This window comes from Notamacropus eugenii, chromosome 6, assembly GCF_028372415.1.
Source record: "Notamacropus eugenii isolate mMacEug1 chromosome 6, mMacEug1.pri_v2, whole genome shotgun sequence".
Taxonomy (NCBI): Eukaryota; Metazoa; Chordata; class Mammalia; order Diprotodontia; family Macropodidae; genus Notamacropus; species Notamacropus eugenii.
This window is the reverse complement of record NC_092877.1, coordinates 355,702,896-355,716,835: the sequence shown is the minus strand read 5'-3', so window position 1 is coordinate 355,716,835 and position 13,940 is coordinate 355,702,896. Positions and strand designations below refer to the sequence as shown.

The following is a 13,940-nucleotide window of genomic DNA, read 5'->3' as shown; positions in this document are numbered from 1 at the left end:
TTGTAGAGGAAGGCTTTTTCAAGTGCCAGTTTGACTGGAGGGTTACTGAGGTCCCTTCCAGCTCTTCTATTAAATGATTCTGTGAAGGGTCCAGATTAGCCATATGGATGAAACACACCATGCCTGTTTCTCAATTGTGACATTCCTTGTTAGCTGCCTTCATAAACTGCCACTGAGTAGAATGATTGATGTTCACAGGTGGCGATTGGGGAGGGTCTGCTGCTGGTGGTGGGGGTGCTTACACTGCCTCCCATCCTCCTGTGACTGTAGTCTAGAGAGCAGCTCCCAACTCGCAGGAGCTCCTAGAACACTGTCTCAAGGACTTTTGACATTAATCAGTGGGATCTTAAGAGCTTCCCAGAGGATAAGAAACTTCCAGACCCCATGTTGCCTTTTCAAGCATGAGGTATTTGAGGATTGAATGAATGAAAGCGGTTACTTTACCACTCCATTGTTAATAGGAAATGGATTGCTTTGGAGGCAATCAGTTTTTGCCATCACTGGCTGTTCCAACACCAGAGAACCTTAAGACCTTTATCTACAAACTAGAAAAAAATAGCTTTGGTATCTTTCATAGGGAAAAAATGAAAAGTTAATTAAACACAGACTGCACTAAAAAAATGATGTGACAGAATGGCAAGTCAAAAACTAAAGACAACAACGGTAAACTTGGCTGCCTTTTAGCCCCATTATTTTGAAATAGCTTCCCCAAAAGATAAATAATCCTTGTGTGCTACAAAAATTTGTTAGCAAAGGAAGAAACAGACCCACTTAATAAATTAGAGGAAGAAGTCCCAGATTAACATTGGGAGAGATGAATTCAAATCCCTTTTCAGACACTATGAGTGGCCATGGCCACTTACTCGATTTTTCAGAGGTTCAGTTTCCTCACCTGTAAAATGGGGATAATAATGATAATAATATTTACCTCATAGGGCTTTTAAAAATATGTGCATAAAGGAGATGAAGTCCAGAACTTGCAGTTCAGAGGAACTGGTTTAGAAGCTGACCTCAACCTCTTACTAACTATATGATCCTGGGAAAGTGATTTAACTGCCTCAGTTTCCTTGTTTGTAAATTGGTGATGATAATATCTAGTACCTATTTCACAGGGTTGTTTGAGGGTCAAATCATACATATATATTATATTCATATATATACACATACATAAATTATATACACATATACAAACACACACATATATACATCATATAGTATGTGTGTATTGTGTATATATAGGCACACATGTTTATGTATGTATATGCTTTGAAAGTTTGACACAGAAGCAGGGTACTAGAAAGATTGCTGGATCTTTGGATTCAGGGAATCTGGCAAATCACTAATCATGTAATACTACAGCAAGCCATTTTACCTCCTGGGATTCAATGTTGCCAAGTCTATAACATGAGGCAAATAAACTATATGGACTATGGCTTCCTTGTAGCTCTAAATATGTAATGCTGTGCTATTTACTCTCACCAGCAGGAGCGTCATTACTATCCTGGGCTTATTCCTAAGCAATTATTGTGTATCAGGCACATAATTTAATAGGATAGCTTCAAGACAAAAGCATGAAAATACCCACATTGTAGATGCCACCTCATGGCTAAAATATGTTTGGAGAGCACCAGACAATTTCCTAGCAGAACTACACCTATTCCTGTCCACCTTCTTACTCCAACTGCATTGCCTTTCCTCCTGTGCTAACAGATGAGTTGTCTGGCTGGAGGAGTTCAGGAATGGGGTATAAAATTAAGATCACCTTCATCGATTAGATTACTATTCCAGACTCCCCTTTTTTTGGCTATAGTATTTTTTTGTTGAAAATGTCATTAATTATAAGTCATTGAAAGAAGAAATTTGAAGTCTCTGCTCAAGTTAACTAAGGAAAGTGTCTTCAAAGAACTGTGCTGTGAGCTAAGTGTCTAGGCGTTGAAGCATATTTTCTTGAATTGTACAGAGAGACTTCTAATGTCTGTAGTACTTACTTCATAGGGTTAGTGTGAGGATCAAATGACATGGTACGTGTAAAGTGTTTTATAAACTTCAGAGTAGTATAAAATATCAGCTGGTATATATTTATAAACCTTAACATGAGCCTGTTTCTGAGATTATTTGCAGGAGATATTCCCAATTTCCTTCCCAAGGCAACAATATCTATTGATTCACCCTTGGTATTTGCATGGCATGTTCATATTTTACATATCTCAGATGGTGAGTTCCTGCCCTCCCACCATCAGTGGAAATCTTTTGCCTTTTTCGATATTTTATGGAGTATTAGAATTAGAAGAGAACTCAGAGTTCATCTAGTTCAATCTCCCTCTCAAAGCAGAGATACTCAAGTCAAGGAGTAAGTCATCTCAGCCTGTGTTGAAAGTTCTCCTGGGAAGAGAAATCACTAACGTCTAAAGCATCTCATTATATTTTAGTATACCTCAAATTGTAAGGCAGGCTTTTGTTTGTTTGTTTCCCCTTGTATCATACAAAAATATCTACCTAGCTTTGTACTTTGATGTACTGCTCCTAGTTCAGCCCTCTGAGACCAAGGAGAGTCAGTTAATACCTCTTCCTATTTACAGATTTAGCTAGCAGATTATCCCTGAGCCTTCTTTTCCTCAGGTAATCATTCCAAGTGCAATTGAATGAAAATTTTAGGTCTTTTGATAGATTCTAATATGGTAGACCCCTAAATCTTCTCATTATCCCTATCATACTTTTCTAGAAGGCTCCAAGGAAACAATTTCTATCACAATAATAAGGGCAGTGAGGTGACAGCGCTGCCCCTGGAGTCAGGAGGACCTGAGTTCAAATCCAGCTTCAGACACTAATTAGTTGTGTCACCCTGAAGTTACTAACCATGTTTGCCTCAGTTTCCTCATCTGTAAAATGAGCTAGAGAAGGAAACACTAGTATCTTGGTCAAGAAAATCACAAATGGGGTCACAAAAAGTTGGACATGAAGAAAACAACTAAACAACAACTAATAATAATGATAATTACTACTACTACTACTACTACCACCACCGCCACCACCACCACCACCACCACCACTACTACTACCACTACTACTACTACTACCACCACCACTACTACTACTACTACCACCACTACTACTACTATCATCACTACCACCACCACTACTACTACTACTACCACCACTACTACTACTATCATCACTACTACTACTACTACTACTACTACTACTACCACCACTACTACTACTACTACCACCACTACTACTACTATCATCACTACTACTACTACTACCACCACTACTACTACTACTACTACTACTACTACCACCACTACTACTACTATCATCACTACTACTACTACTACTACTACTACTACTACTACTACTACCACTACCACTACTACCACTACTACCACTACCACTACTACCACTACTACCACTACCACTACTACCACTACTACCACTACCACTACTGTTATTATTTCTATAGAGTATAAGCTTTAATAGATTAAATCATCACTAAGACATTTGAGTCTTAAGGTCTGCAAAGTATCATACATGTGTTACCTCATTTGACCTTCTCAACAAATAGAATACTTCAGATGCAGCTGGACCAGAGCACATCACAACAGCATAATCTCTATAGTTCTGAACAAGGGTTTCTTGAACTGGTCCCACAAAAGGTATGTGGATAGATTTCAGGGTGTCCATGAACTTGGAGGACAGAAGTAATTACATCTTTCATTTTCACTAAATTTTGATTTAATTTGTAAGGCTTTGATTTTGTTTTGTGTATTTGGAACCATTATTCTGAAAAGAGGTTCATATATAGGTTTCACCAGACTGCCACATGGGATAGGAATCCATGGGACAAAAAAGATATACTTCTGGACACTTTGGTTCTATGATGCAGCTAAAACTTCTGCTAGCTTTGTTGACTGTCATGTCACACTCTTCATTCATTGAACATGCCACTCCCCCAATACCCCCAAATCATTTTCACATGAACAGTTGTCCAACCACGTCTCTCCTATCTTGCACTTGAGCAATTGATTCTTTACATTGACTGTTCGTCATAGTCCTTGGAACATAATAAATGTCAACTTGTTGGACTTGGGGCACTTTTTCCCTACTGAATTGCATCCACTAGTTTGGAAAAGGCAGTGGGATAGAATAGATAAAGGACCAGGGCTGAAGTCAAGCTGAGGTCCTTTTCAATTCCATTTTTTATATTCACTGGAATCATGGGCAAGGGAATCACCCTTTCTGAGCCTATCTCCTCTGTAATATGAGAAAAATAATAACTCCACAATTTAACTAATAAACATTATGGTGTGTGTGTGTGTGTGTGTATGTGCATAAGGCTCAAATGAGATAATACATGCAAATTGCCTTGTTGACTTTGAAATATGTTTTAAATGCCAATTATTATTATGAGATATTCAGTTCATTATTCCAGCTTTCTAAAATCTTAGGTACCTAATTCTGCCATCCAGCATATTATCTATTCTTCTCACCACTATGTCATATGCAAACTTGAGATATTTTTTTCAAATCATTGATAGAAACATCAGTTTAGTGCTGGTGATAGATTCCCGAGGTCCTTCCACTAGAAACCTCCAAGTTCTTTCAAGCTATCTAAAAAAATTAGTAGGAGAGAAATGACCCTGTTTCTTCGATTTTTAAAGGGTCTCTCTTGGTCCCTCCCTGCCAAGCTCTGTCTGGGTCCTAACCTGCCAGGCTCTATCTGGATCCAAACCTGTCAAGTTCTCTCCGAATTTCTCCTGCCAGGGGCTAATTCTTCCCCACTCTTCTGCAGATGTGAATGAATGTGCCATTGACAATGGTGGCTGTCAGGACCAGTGCTGTAACACAATTGGCAGCTATTACTGCAAATGCCAAGCTGGCCAGAAACTGAAAGAAGATGGAAAAGGCTGCAAAGGTAACAACATTCAGTTCTGCCTGCTTGCTGATAAGCCAACGGAGAACATCTTTCTAATGCAGACTCCAGCTGGGGGAGGGGGATGGGGGGAGGTAGAGCGTGCCTTTAATCCCAAGCCAGTTGGAGTAGCTCTGCTCCATGTTGTCAAGAGTGTAGATCTTCTTCTCATGTCTAGATTATAAAATTGTAACCCTAAGAACACTTCAAATAGCTTATTATGAGAAACATATGATTAGAGTCGGGCTTGGTTGTGTCATATACTGATTACAGAATTTCAATCGTGCATTTAATTCCCTCAGTAAAGTGCCTGTTTTCTGAAAGTGCTTCATTTAGTTCTAAGGTGAAAATAATGCTTATGATAAAATACTCATAGATGTCAAGTCTGGGATTACGAGGGTACGAAATGAACCAAAGGGAGGAGGGGACAGATTTTCCTGCTTAAAACTGCCTCTATCATAGCAATGCTTCTGCTGACTAACTCTCACCAAACCTCACTGGCATCCTCCTTTCTCTTAAGTCTCTCCCTCCCTTTCCTATCTAAGTTTGGTTGTTGACTACCCAAAGGGAAAAAAGTGGGATGGCTCCTAATTCCTCCTCTCTTGGACTTCTCTAAAGAGGGATGTCTATACTGATGCCCTTCCCTCTAAAAACCATAGTAAACAGAATCTTTGAGAGCTCTGGCTTAGCTGCCATCCTCACTCCCATTCCCCAAGGGCAGCATCAGAACATCTTTGTGTGTTTAGGTCTGGCTGGACAGGGAAGCCATGCTAACAGCCTGGGGCAGGTGCAGATAATTACACCCCTAGGGGGATAATTAAGGGTATGTGCTAGTGACTGTCAAAGCTGCCACCTTGTTTCTGGCTGGACTTGAGCAATTATCACAGCATTGGGTACCATATCTGGACAGCAGGGTGAAACGGGACTCTGGTCATTAGGTGGTAGCAAGTACATTGAAAAGCTGCTTCCAGGATTCCTTCTCCCTTCTGCTCTGCACGCTTCCTTTAAATTTACTCCTCACAATGTCACTCGTTAAAATAGACCATGCAGACACTTTCTATTTCCATTGGAAGTTCATGCTGACACGATGAACCTTCAGTCACAATGGCAATGCCATCTATGTCTGCAGTAATGTAGCAGGCTGCCCTGGAATCCTCAGGAAGGAGAGGGGAGATTTCCCTTGTTTGTGTGTGCCAGGGAGTTCCAGGGATGATCTGAGAACTGGGATCATGACAAAGAAATTGTTGTGGGAAATGTCATCTGGAAAATTTGGCCTAAGACCCAACGTGGGTCCACCTGAGAACATCCTCTAAGTCGTTCCTTTTCCTTTCATTCCTGAAAAGAGCATGGAATTCTCTCCTTCCTCAACTACAACTCCCATGTTCCTTGGCTTCCTTCAAGTCCAAGCTCATATTTCCTCTTCTGCAAGAAGCTTTTCCCCATGCCCCTTTGTTGTAGTGCCTTCTCTCTGGTGATTATCTCCAATTTATACCATATATTTGAACAGGGTTATTTGTATCTTGTCTCTCCCATTAGATTGTGAGCTTCTGGAAAGCAAAGACTGTCTTGTGTTATCTTTGTATCCCCAAAGCTTAGCAGAATGCAACTAGTAAATTTGTAGTAAGGACACAGTGAGTAATTAACAAATGTTGACTGACTCACAGATGGTATCACCAGGACTAGCCTCTTTAGCACATTACTCTCCTTTACACAGTCCTGGTTCCAGACAAAGAAGCCTACAACCTGCCCCCCCCCCCCCACATGACATCCCATCATGCATCTCCCTGCCTTTAGGCAGTCTGTCTCCCATGACAGGACTACACTACCCCCTCACCTTCAGCTCAGAGAATCAGAGCCAGAGCTGAGAACCCCCAGGGGCCATATCATCTAATCCCCTCATTTTACAGGTCTTAGATCTGTAAGTAACTGGTCTGTCACATGATGTAAGCCTCGGAAGTGGGATATGAACCCCTGTCCTATGTCTCAAGTCCATATTCTTTCCATTGTAACACTATTTCAGGATAAATCTTTAGATCCATTCCAAGACTGGTTCAAATAGCTTCTTTGTCTGGAGGTTTTATTTCCCCAGCCATTACTACCTGCCCCAAATTATTTGTATTTCTTTTGCATGGATTTGATATTTGATTATCTCTGTCCATATTTGTTCCCCAATATGCAATCAATAAACATTTATTAAGCACCTACTAGGTGCAAGCCACTGTGCTAAATTCTAGATAAATCAATAAGTAAAAATATAAAGGAATGAATGAATAGAATGTAAATTTCCTTGAAAGCAGAAGATACATGCCTTTGTATGCAAAATGCCCAGCACATAATAGGTGCCTAATAAAGGCTTGATGAATAAATTAAGGAATCATTGGATTTATAGCTAGAAAAGACTTTAGATAGGAGTTCATCCAACCTCTTCTTTTTAAGGCAGAGGAAACTAAAGCTCAAAAACTGTAATTGATCAGCCCAAGACACAAAAGTAGTAAATAGCAAACAGAGAATTTGAATCCAGGTCCTTTGATTGCTGTTTCAATGCAGCGTCCACTGCACATAGTCTCTGTTTTTTCTTTCAGGCTACCCCACTGGTGTTGACTATCCCTGGAGGTCTTTCTTAAGAATGATACTAAAGCGTGGTCCCCTTGACTTCCTTTGATTTCTGTCATACTATCATTTCTTTGAAAACATTTCCCTTCAGTGACCTCATGAAATCTCTTCCCTCCCTTTCTTCCAAAGCTCTGTCCTGAGCTAATGTCATTGGCCAGTGGAGAACTTAGCACATGGCTCAAATGAGCAGCCAGAGGCACTGCCAGATGGTTCAGAAAGGACATGGCTCAGATATGTGAGTAAGATCTGGGGGAAATCTAAGGGAAAGATCTGGCCAGGCATGCAAAAGGAAAGACCTGTCATATCAGTAAGCTGGGCTGAGGCCAGGGATGTTGCAGCACCATGCACAGCATCCAGTGGACTTGTGGCTTCTCCCACATGGGAACTAAGAGCAATTATTCTTTTTTTCCCCTAGAAACTCAAATTTTATTTTGTTTTGTTTTCCCATTCCTAACACAAAATAATTTAGGCCTTAAAGAACCTAGATCTTTTAGAAGAGTTAAAAAACAGTCTGCCTAAGTACTTCAGTACTTAATTATTCATCTGGAAAATGAGAAAGTTGGATTAAACAGTCTCTTAGGACCCTTGTAATTCCAACATCCTTGAATTTTGTGATGGTACCATTGGGTCCATCAGTCAGCTTTTGGATTTTGAGTTCTCCAAGATCTATTTCCTAAGGAAGGGGAGGGCATGGGTTCCTTTTCCTCAGACATCTTTCATAACATCTCCTTACCTAGGGAAGAGTCAGAGATCCTCAAAGCCAACAGAAAAAGTGAAACCTATCTAGAACTGCATCTTGGAGATGAGCTCCAGGGATTCTCTTGTTCAGGAAAGAACAGGTATTCCATGTTGAGTTGCCCTTCCTTTAGCAGGTATGCCCTGGTCAGATCAACAGAGCCTGGAGAATCACAACAAATGAGTGACAAGGTAGGGATGTGAAAAGCCAAGTGAGTCACAAAGAAGAAGCAACATCTCTGTTTTGGGAAAGTGGTTTTTCTTCCACTATCCCTGAGTGGTGGTGTATGTGCTCTGAATGCCCTACAACTAGTGAGAATATTCTGGAGCTCTTGTGGAATGTGTGTATCTATGTTCACTTGTATATGTGTGCGTATGTGTGCCTGTGGGTGGGGGGTAGATGGGTGTGAGTGTGGGTGGGGGTAGGTAGGTGTGGATTGGTGATTGTTGGATGCAGAGAGGTCATATGGAAGGATGCCTGAGTCTGTATGTGCATATCTGGGTGAATGTGTGGTGGCATGTGGGAGTGAGTATAGAGGGGTAGATAGGTATACATTTGTTGGGTGAGTCGCTGTGGGCATATGGATGAGTGAAAAGGGTGAGTGCATATATGCAGGTGGATGGGTAAGTGTGTGTATGTGTTATATGTGTGCACATGGGGGAATGTGAATATGCAAGGGGTGAATATGTATGTGTATATATACATATATGGATATACATACACATATGCATGTGTATATATGTGTATGTATATGTTTGGGTCAGTGTGACTGTGGATGTGCCTGTGGGTGTGAGCACGTGGTCTGGTCCAGTGGCCCTTTGCTAGCACAGACCCAGAGCAGATTTGCCCTGTGATAAGAGAACCACTACATTTGGCCTGAGAGTTTCACATCAGATCCTTTGTGAATGAATGGGGAAAGGGAGGGCGAGAGATGACTCCACAGCGGGTACCTTGGCACCAGTGTCGCCCGTTTCCACAGTTCTTTGCCTGACTTCATTTTAGAGTGAATCACGATGTCATTCCTGTTCTCAACTGACTTCGAGAAGTAACTGTCATAGCCCTATTTCAGCTGCTGCCCATTGTGATAGGTTAAGGTCAAGATCATGAAGGTACTTGAACTGTTGGAACACAAACATCATTCTAACAACGAGCTACCAGGCAAAAATCAAAACCCTGAAGCCTATTGGGAAACCAGGAAAGGAAGCCACCCAGTTCTGTCTTTTTGATCCAGATAACTGGCTCTTGTCCCTCATCAAGTTGATATCGACCCACAGTGCTTGTCTCAGTTGGTGGAGAGTGTTTAAAATAAATCAATCTATCTGTTTATGATATAGATTTATATATATATATATATATTTGTATGTAATGTATTTACACACATACATTATTTATTTGTAAATTTATATATGTGTATCTCATTGGTTCATTTTTTGTTTAATCTCAAAAAAGAAAAGAGTTAAGGGAGATTGGGCCCTAAAGACAGTAATAAGCCTTTCAATATTCTTAGAGCAATAGAGCATTAGGTTCACTGAGGGCAGACGGGTACTGTTTCTACTTTTGTCTTTGTCTTACCCCTTGCATGGTACTAAGCACATTCTAAATCCTTAATTTTTTGTTGCAGTTAATTAATTATTATTTAATGCATTGTTAGATTGAATTTCAGTCAAGTAGCTCTCTTTTCCTTTCTTAAGGTTCTTGGTAACAGAGAGTAGTAATGGTACAAATTTTACTGGTATTCTCTTACCTCTAAAATGAAACATAAATTAATTAACATTATAGCACATTAAGATTTGTGAAACTATATATATCCATATATGGATATGTATAATGCAGATATACACTGTATACATAGATGTAATATAATTTTATCCTCATAGGAACCCTAAGAATTTGATGCTTTTTTTTATAATATCCTCATTTAACAAATGAAGAAACTGAGACAAGCAGAGACTAAAGACTTGCCCAGGGGCACTCAGCTAGTACGTGAGGCAGGATTCTAGCTGAGTTCTTCCTGACCATCCTGACTATCCTGACAATCAGTTCAGTTCTTTGAACATCCTGCCTCTCTGGGTCTTGACCTGGTAGTTTCTCATGTCTGGAATGCGTTCTCTCTTTATCTCCAATCTTAAGATTTCTGAGATTTCTTCAAAGCCCAGTTCAGGGGCCAACCCTAAAGTCTATCCTGATATCCACCCCTTCCTCAGTGGCTAGTGTTCGCATTTCTGAAATTACTTTGCATAACTTTGAATATAACTTATTTACTTGTCTATCGACATGTCTGTCTACCTGTTTTCCTCAAGTAGAATGTAAGTGCCTTGAAAGCAAGAGCTGCTTTGCGTTTGTCTTTACATACAAAGTCCTCAAGAAAAGTGGCCTCTTTACCTGCCTTCCCCCACCTCCACCACAAAATTAAAATAAAAATTCCCAGCCCTAAGCACAAGATCTTGTACATAACAGGTGTTTAATATGTTTTCATGTAATTAAGTTGAATCAAAGAAAAGTAAAGGGAGTGTTTTGTTTGGTTGGAAGTTTTTTCCCATGAAGGGGCCACTTTACTTTACTCTGCATTGCTGCAGACCCAAGAACAAATCCGACCACAGCCTCACATTTATTCTGTTGCTATCATCTTGTAATTTCCATAAGTGATTATTTGGCAGGGAGGTTCTCCTCACCACTGATTCTGTATGCTCCACAGCAGAGCATTTATTGCTCTCATATTTGCTTAAATACATAATTGAACTTCAAATGTTTGGGCTTGTTTGGAAATTCAAGGTACTTTATATGGGAAAAAAAGACTGTAAACGAGCTAGACCAATTGAAGAGAGAACAGAGATGATTAATTCATCTATTTATTGGTCATTTACAGTAAATATTATTGAGAGTTGTTCAGACGATAAAGATATTGGACCCCACTTACAAATGGGATAAAATAATCTCTTGAAAAGGCTTTTAATAATATTTTCATTTTTAAATAATGACAAATTTTGTTCACCTTCCTAAGATTGCTTTCATAAATACAGACCAACTTTTAACCGCATGTTGGGTACTTCCACATATGTCAGGGCTGGAATAGATGGCAATCATCTGACTTGCATAGCTAATCGAATTCTTTTGCCTCTCCTTAATTTGAACCCTTTTTTAATGGCATGGTTTCAATACCTAGTTTCTTCTTTAGCTGTTATTGAAAACAAGAGGGCAGTGAGGTAGAGTTAGAAGACGAGGAAACGGGCAGTTAGATGACCCAGCCAGACCTACAGCTTCACCTGTCTGGCTCTGGTTTTCTGCATCTGTGAAACAAAGAGGTCAAAAAGGAACATTCTTGTCTCTTGCCATCTCCACTGTGTTCTGCCTGTGCCAAGGCTGTCATCCTCAGCTTCCTCCACTGGAAATTCAGACTCTTCCCTTGGGAAGGCAGACGAGTGAGTTTTCACTTCATCTTTTCCCAAACTGGCCCATGCATTTTTCTCTAGCCTCTCTAAACAATGCCCACATGCCTCCTGCCCCCACCACACTCCTACACACACACACACACACACACACACACACACACACACACACACACACACACACACACACACACACAGTGTTTTCAGCTCCCTTTTTATTTGCTATCGTCTCCCACAAGAATATAAACTCCTTGCAACCAGGAAATGGTTTACTTTTATTTGTATTTCAAAACACAGTAGATACATAGTAAATTAGAGAAAGGAAGATCTGTGTTCAAACCCTGTCTCAGGCTCTGAACTGGCTTCTCATCTGTAAAATGAGGTGGTTGGAATTAAGTTCCTCAAAGGTCCTGTCCAGGTCTAAAGTTATGATCCTATGATTTCGATGGCTTCAAAGACCCTACCTTACTCTAACGTTCTAGGTTCTAGGTATCAGGTTCTCAGTTGAAATTCCCTGCCTTCTCACCTCTCTGCCTCTGTTTCTTCTTCTGAGACTCTCTTTTCTCTTCTTCTAATTGCTACAAAAGACTTAATTGCTAAATAAATAAAATTTAAATTTAGAAAAAGGATTGTAGAGTCTCTGGAATGTCCCCTTCCTCTCTTATTTGTCCTGACAGGTAGTTCCTTTTAATTTAATTAAATCAGATATACTTACAAGGACACATCCCTTATCTGTCTCCTGTAGTTAGTGATATGCATTTTCCTTTACATACATATGTGTACATATATATATATAGTACAGAAATTAATTATATTTTCTAACATGCAAATATTATATAGTTAATGATATATATTTCCCATAACACGAATTTTTTTCTTTGTATAACCAGCTGCAATGAGCAGTCGTCTTTTCTCTTTGTTTCATACAATATATAAATATTGTTTGTTGAAATGTGAAGGGAGCATTTCCCCTCTTTATCTACTGATGGAGCATGCCACACTCTGTAATAAATAATAAAATATTGAAATCTTATTTGTTCTGGATTATTAGAGTTAGCTCATCAAACCTATGTCTAAGTCGATGGAACAAAACTTTTTATTTGAAATTATTTGCACAATGCCTCCCCACGTCTCAGAAATCTGATTGTCTCGTTAGCTTCGTGCCAGATCTGAATGAGAGAGTTAAGCAAACATAGAATACACATTATGTCCTCTAGATTCTAGATTAAGTTTTTAAGTATGATTTTTAGTGTGTGTGAGGACCCACTTCTGCCCATTCACCCCATCTTTCAAAACATATTTCCAAGATCAAAATGAAAAGCTAATTATACCCAGTAAACACTTAATGCTTGTTGAATGTTCATCAGTTTATGGAAAATGTGAATCATTATGCAAATAGTTGGCTTACACAAACCGGTCACGAATCCTGGAAATTGGGAACTGGAATAGAGCTCATCCATTATTGAATTTGCCCTTCCTTTTGACAAATGATAAAACTGAAGTCCAGAGAGATCTGTATGAAGTCCCGTAACCTGTTTGTGATCAAGGTGAAACTAGAATGCAGGTCTCTTACATCTTCCTACCATTCAACACTACACTTCACTCATTCTTTCCTCTAATTAGATGGCATCAAATGAGAATATAACCTGGGTGTTTGACAGAAGTCGGGTGATGTTGCACACAGTCTTCTCAGAAATCCAGGCATGTGGTATGCACTATTGAATATTGAGACACATGGATCTCTTTCCTTGAAATGTCACAGCAACAGAAGTTTCCCAGTCTCGCTATTTCTTTGAAGGTAGGTTTTCAGTTTAGCTCTAGAGCCTAGCATGACAGGAAGTGTAATTTCTGCACATAAAGTCTATAACCAAAGCTAAACATATTTATCTGGGTTGTCTGGCCAATGCTCAATCTGGGGAATCTCATTTCACCTAATCAAATTTCCTGCTGTTCCATTGGCACGTAACATTGCCTGTTATGCACCTGGAGAACTAGGCTTAAATATTCTTTCACCCCTCCTCCAAACCCCCACCCCATCCCCAACCAGAAGTGCCTATACTTATTGAATACAGACAGTCAAGTTCTGAAAGTTGATGCTGTATACCACCAGGCAGAGGTTATAGATATCTCAGCTGCTCATCGATTTCTTCTTTCTCCATTGATCTAGTAAAGCACTTAGTATTTATACAACACACTGTGCACCTAAGTATATAGAGAAACTACTTTGCTTATCCTTTACTTCATCTCTGCTAATTTTAGCTCATGTTTCTATAACATTTTAAGGTCTGCTGAA

At 39.7% G+C, this 13,940-nt stretch overlaps 1 protein-coding gene across 1 annotated transcript in view; it reads left to right on the top strand.

Annotated features, from left to right (window-relative positions):
* The window catches only part of LOC140512409 (EGF-like and EMI domain-containing protein 1), a 547,574-nt gene that overhangs the window by 380,903 nt on the left and 152,731 nt on the right, over nucleotides 1-13,940 (top strand). The window contains exon 5 of the mRNA XM_072621528.1: nucleotides 4,793-4,915. Coding sequence (XP_072477629.1) covers nucleotides 4,793-4,915 — 123 coding nt within the window. The remainder of the gene's footprint in view (nucleotides 1-4,792; nucleotides 4,916-13,940) is intronic.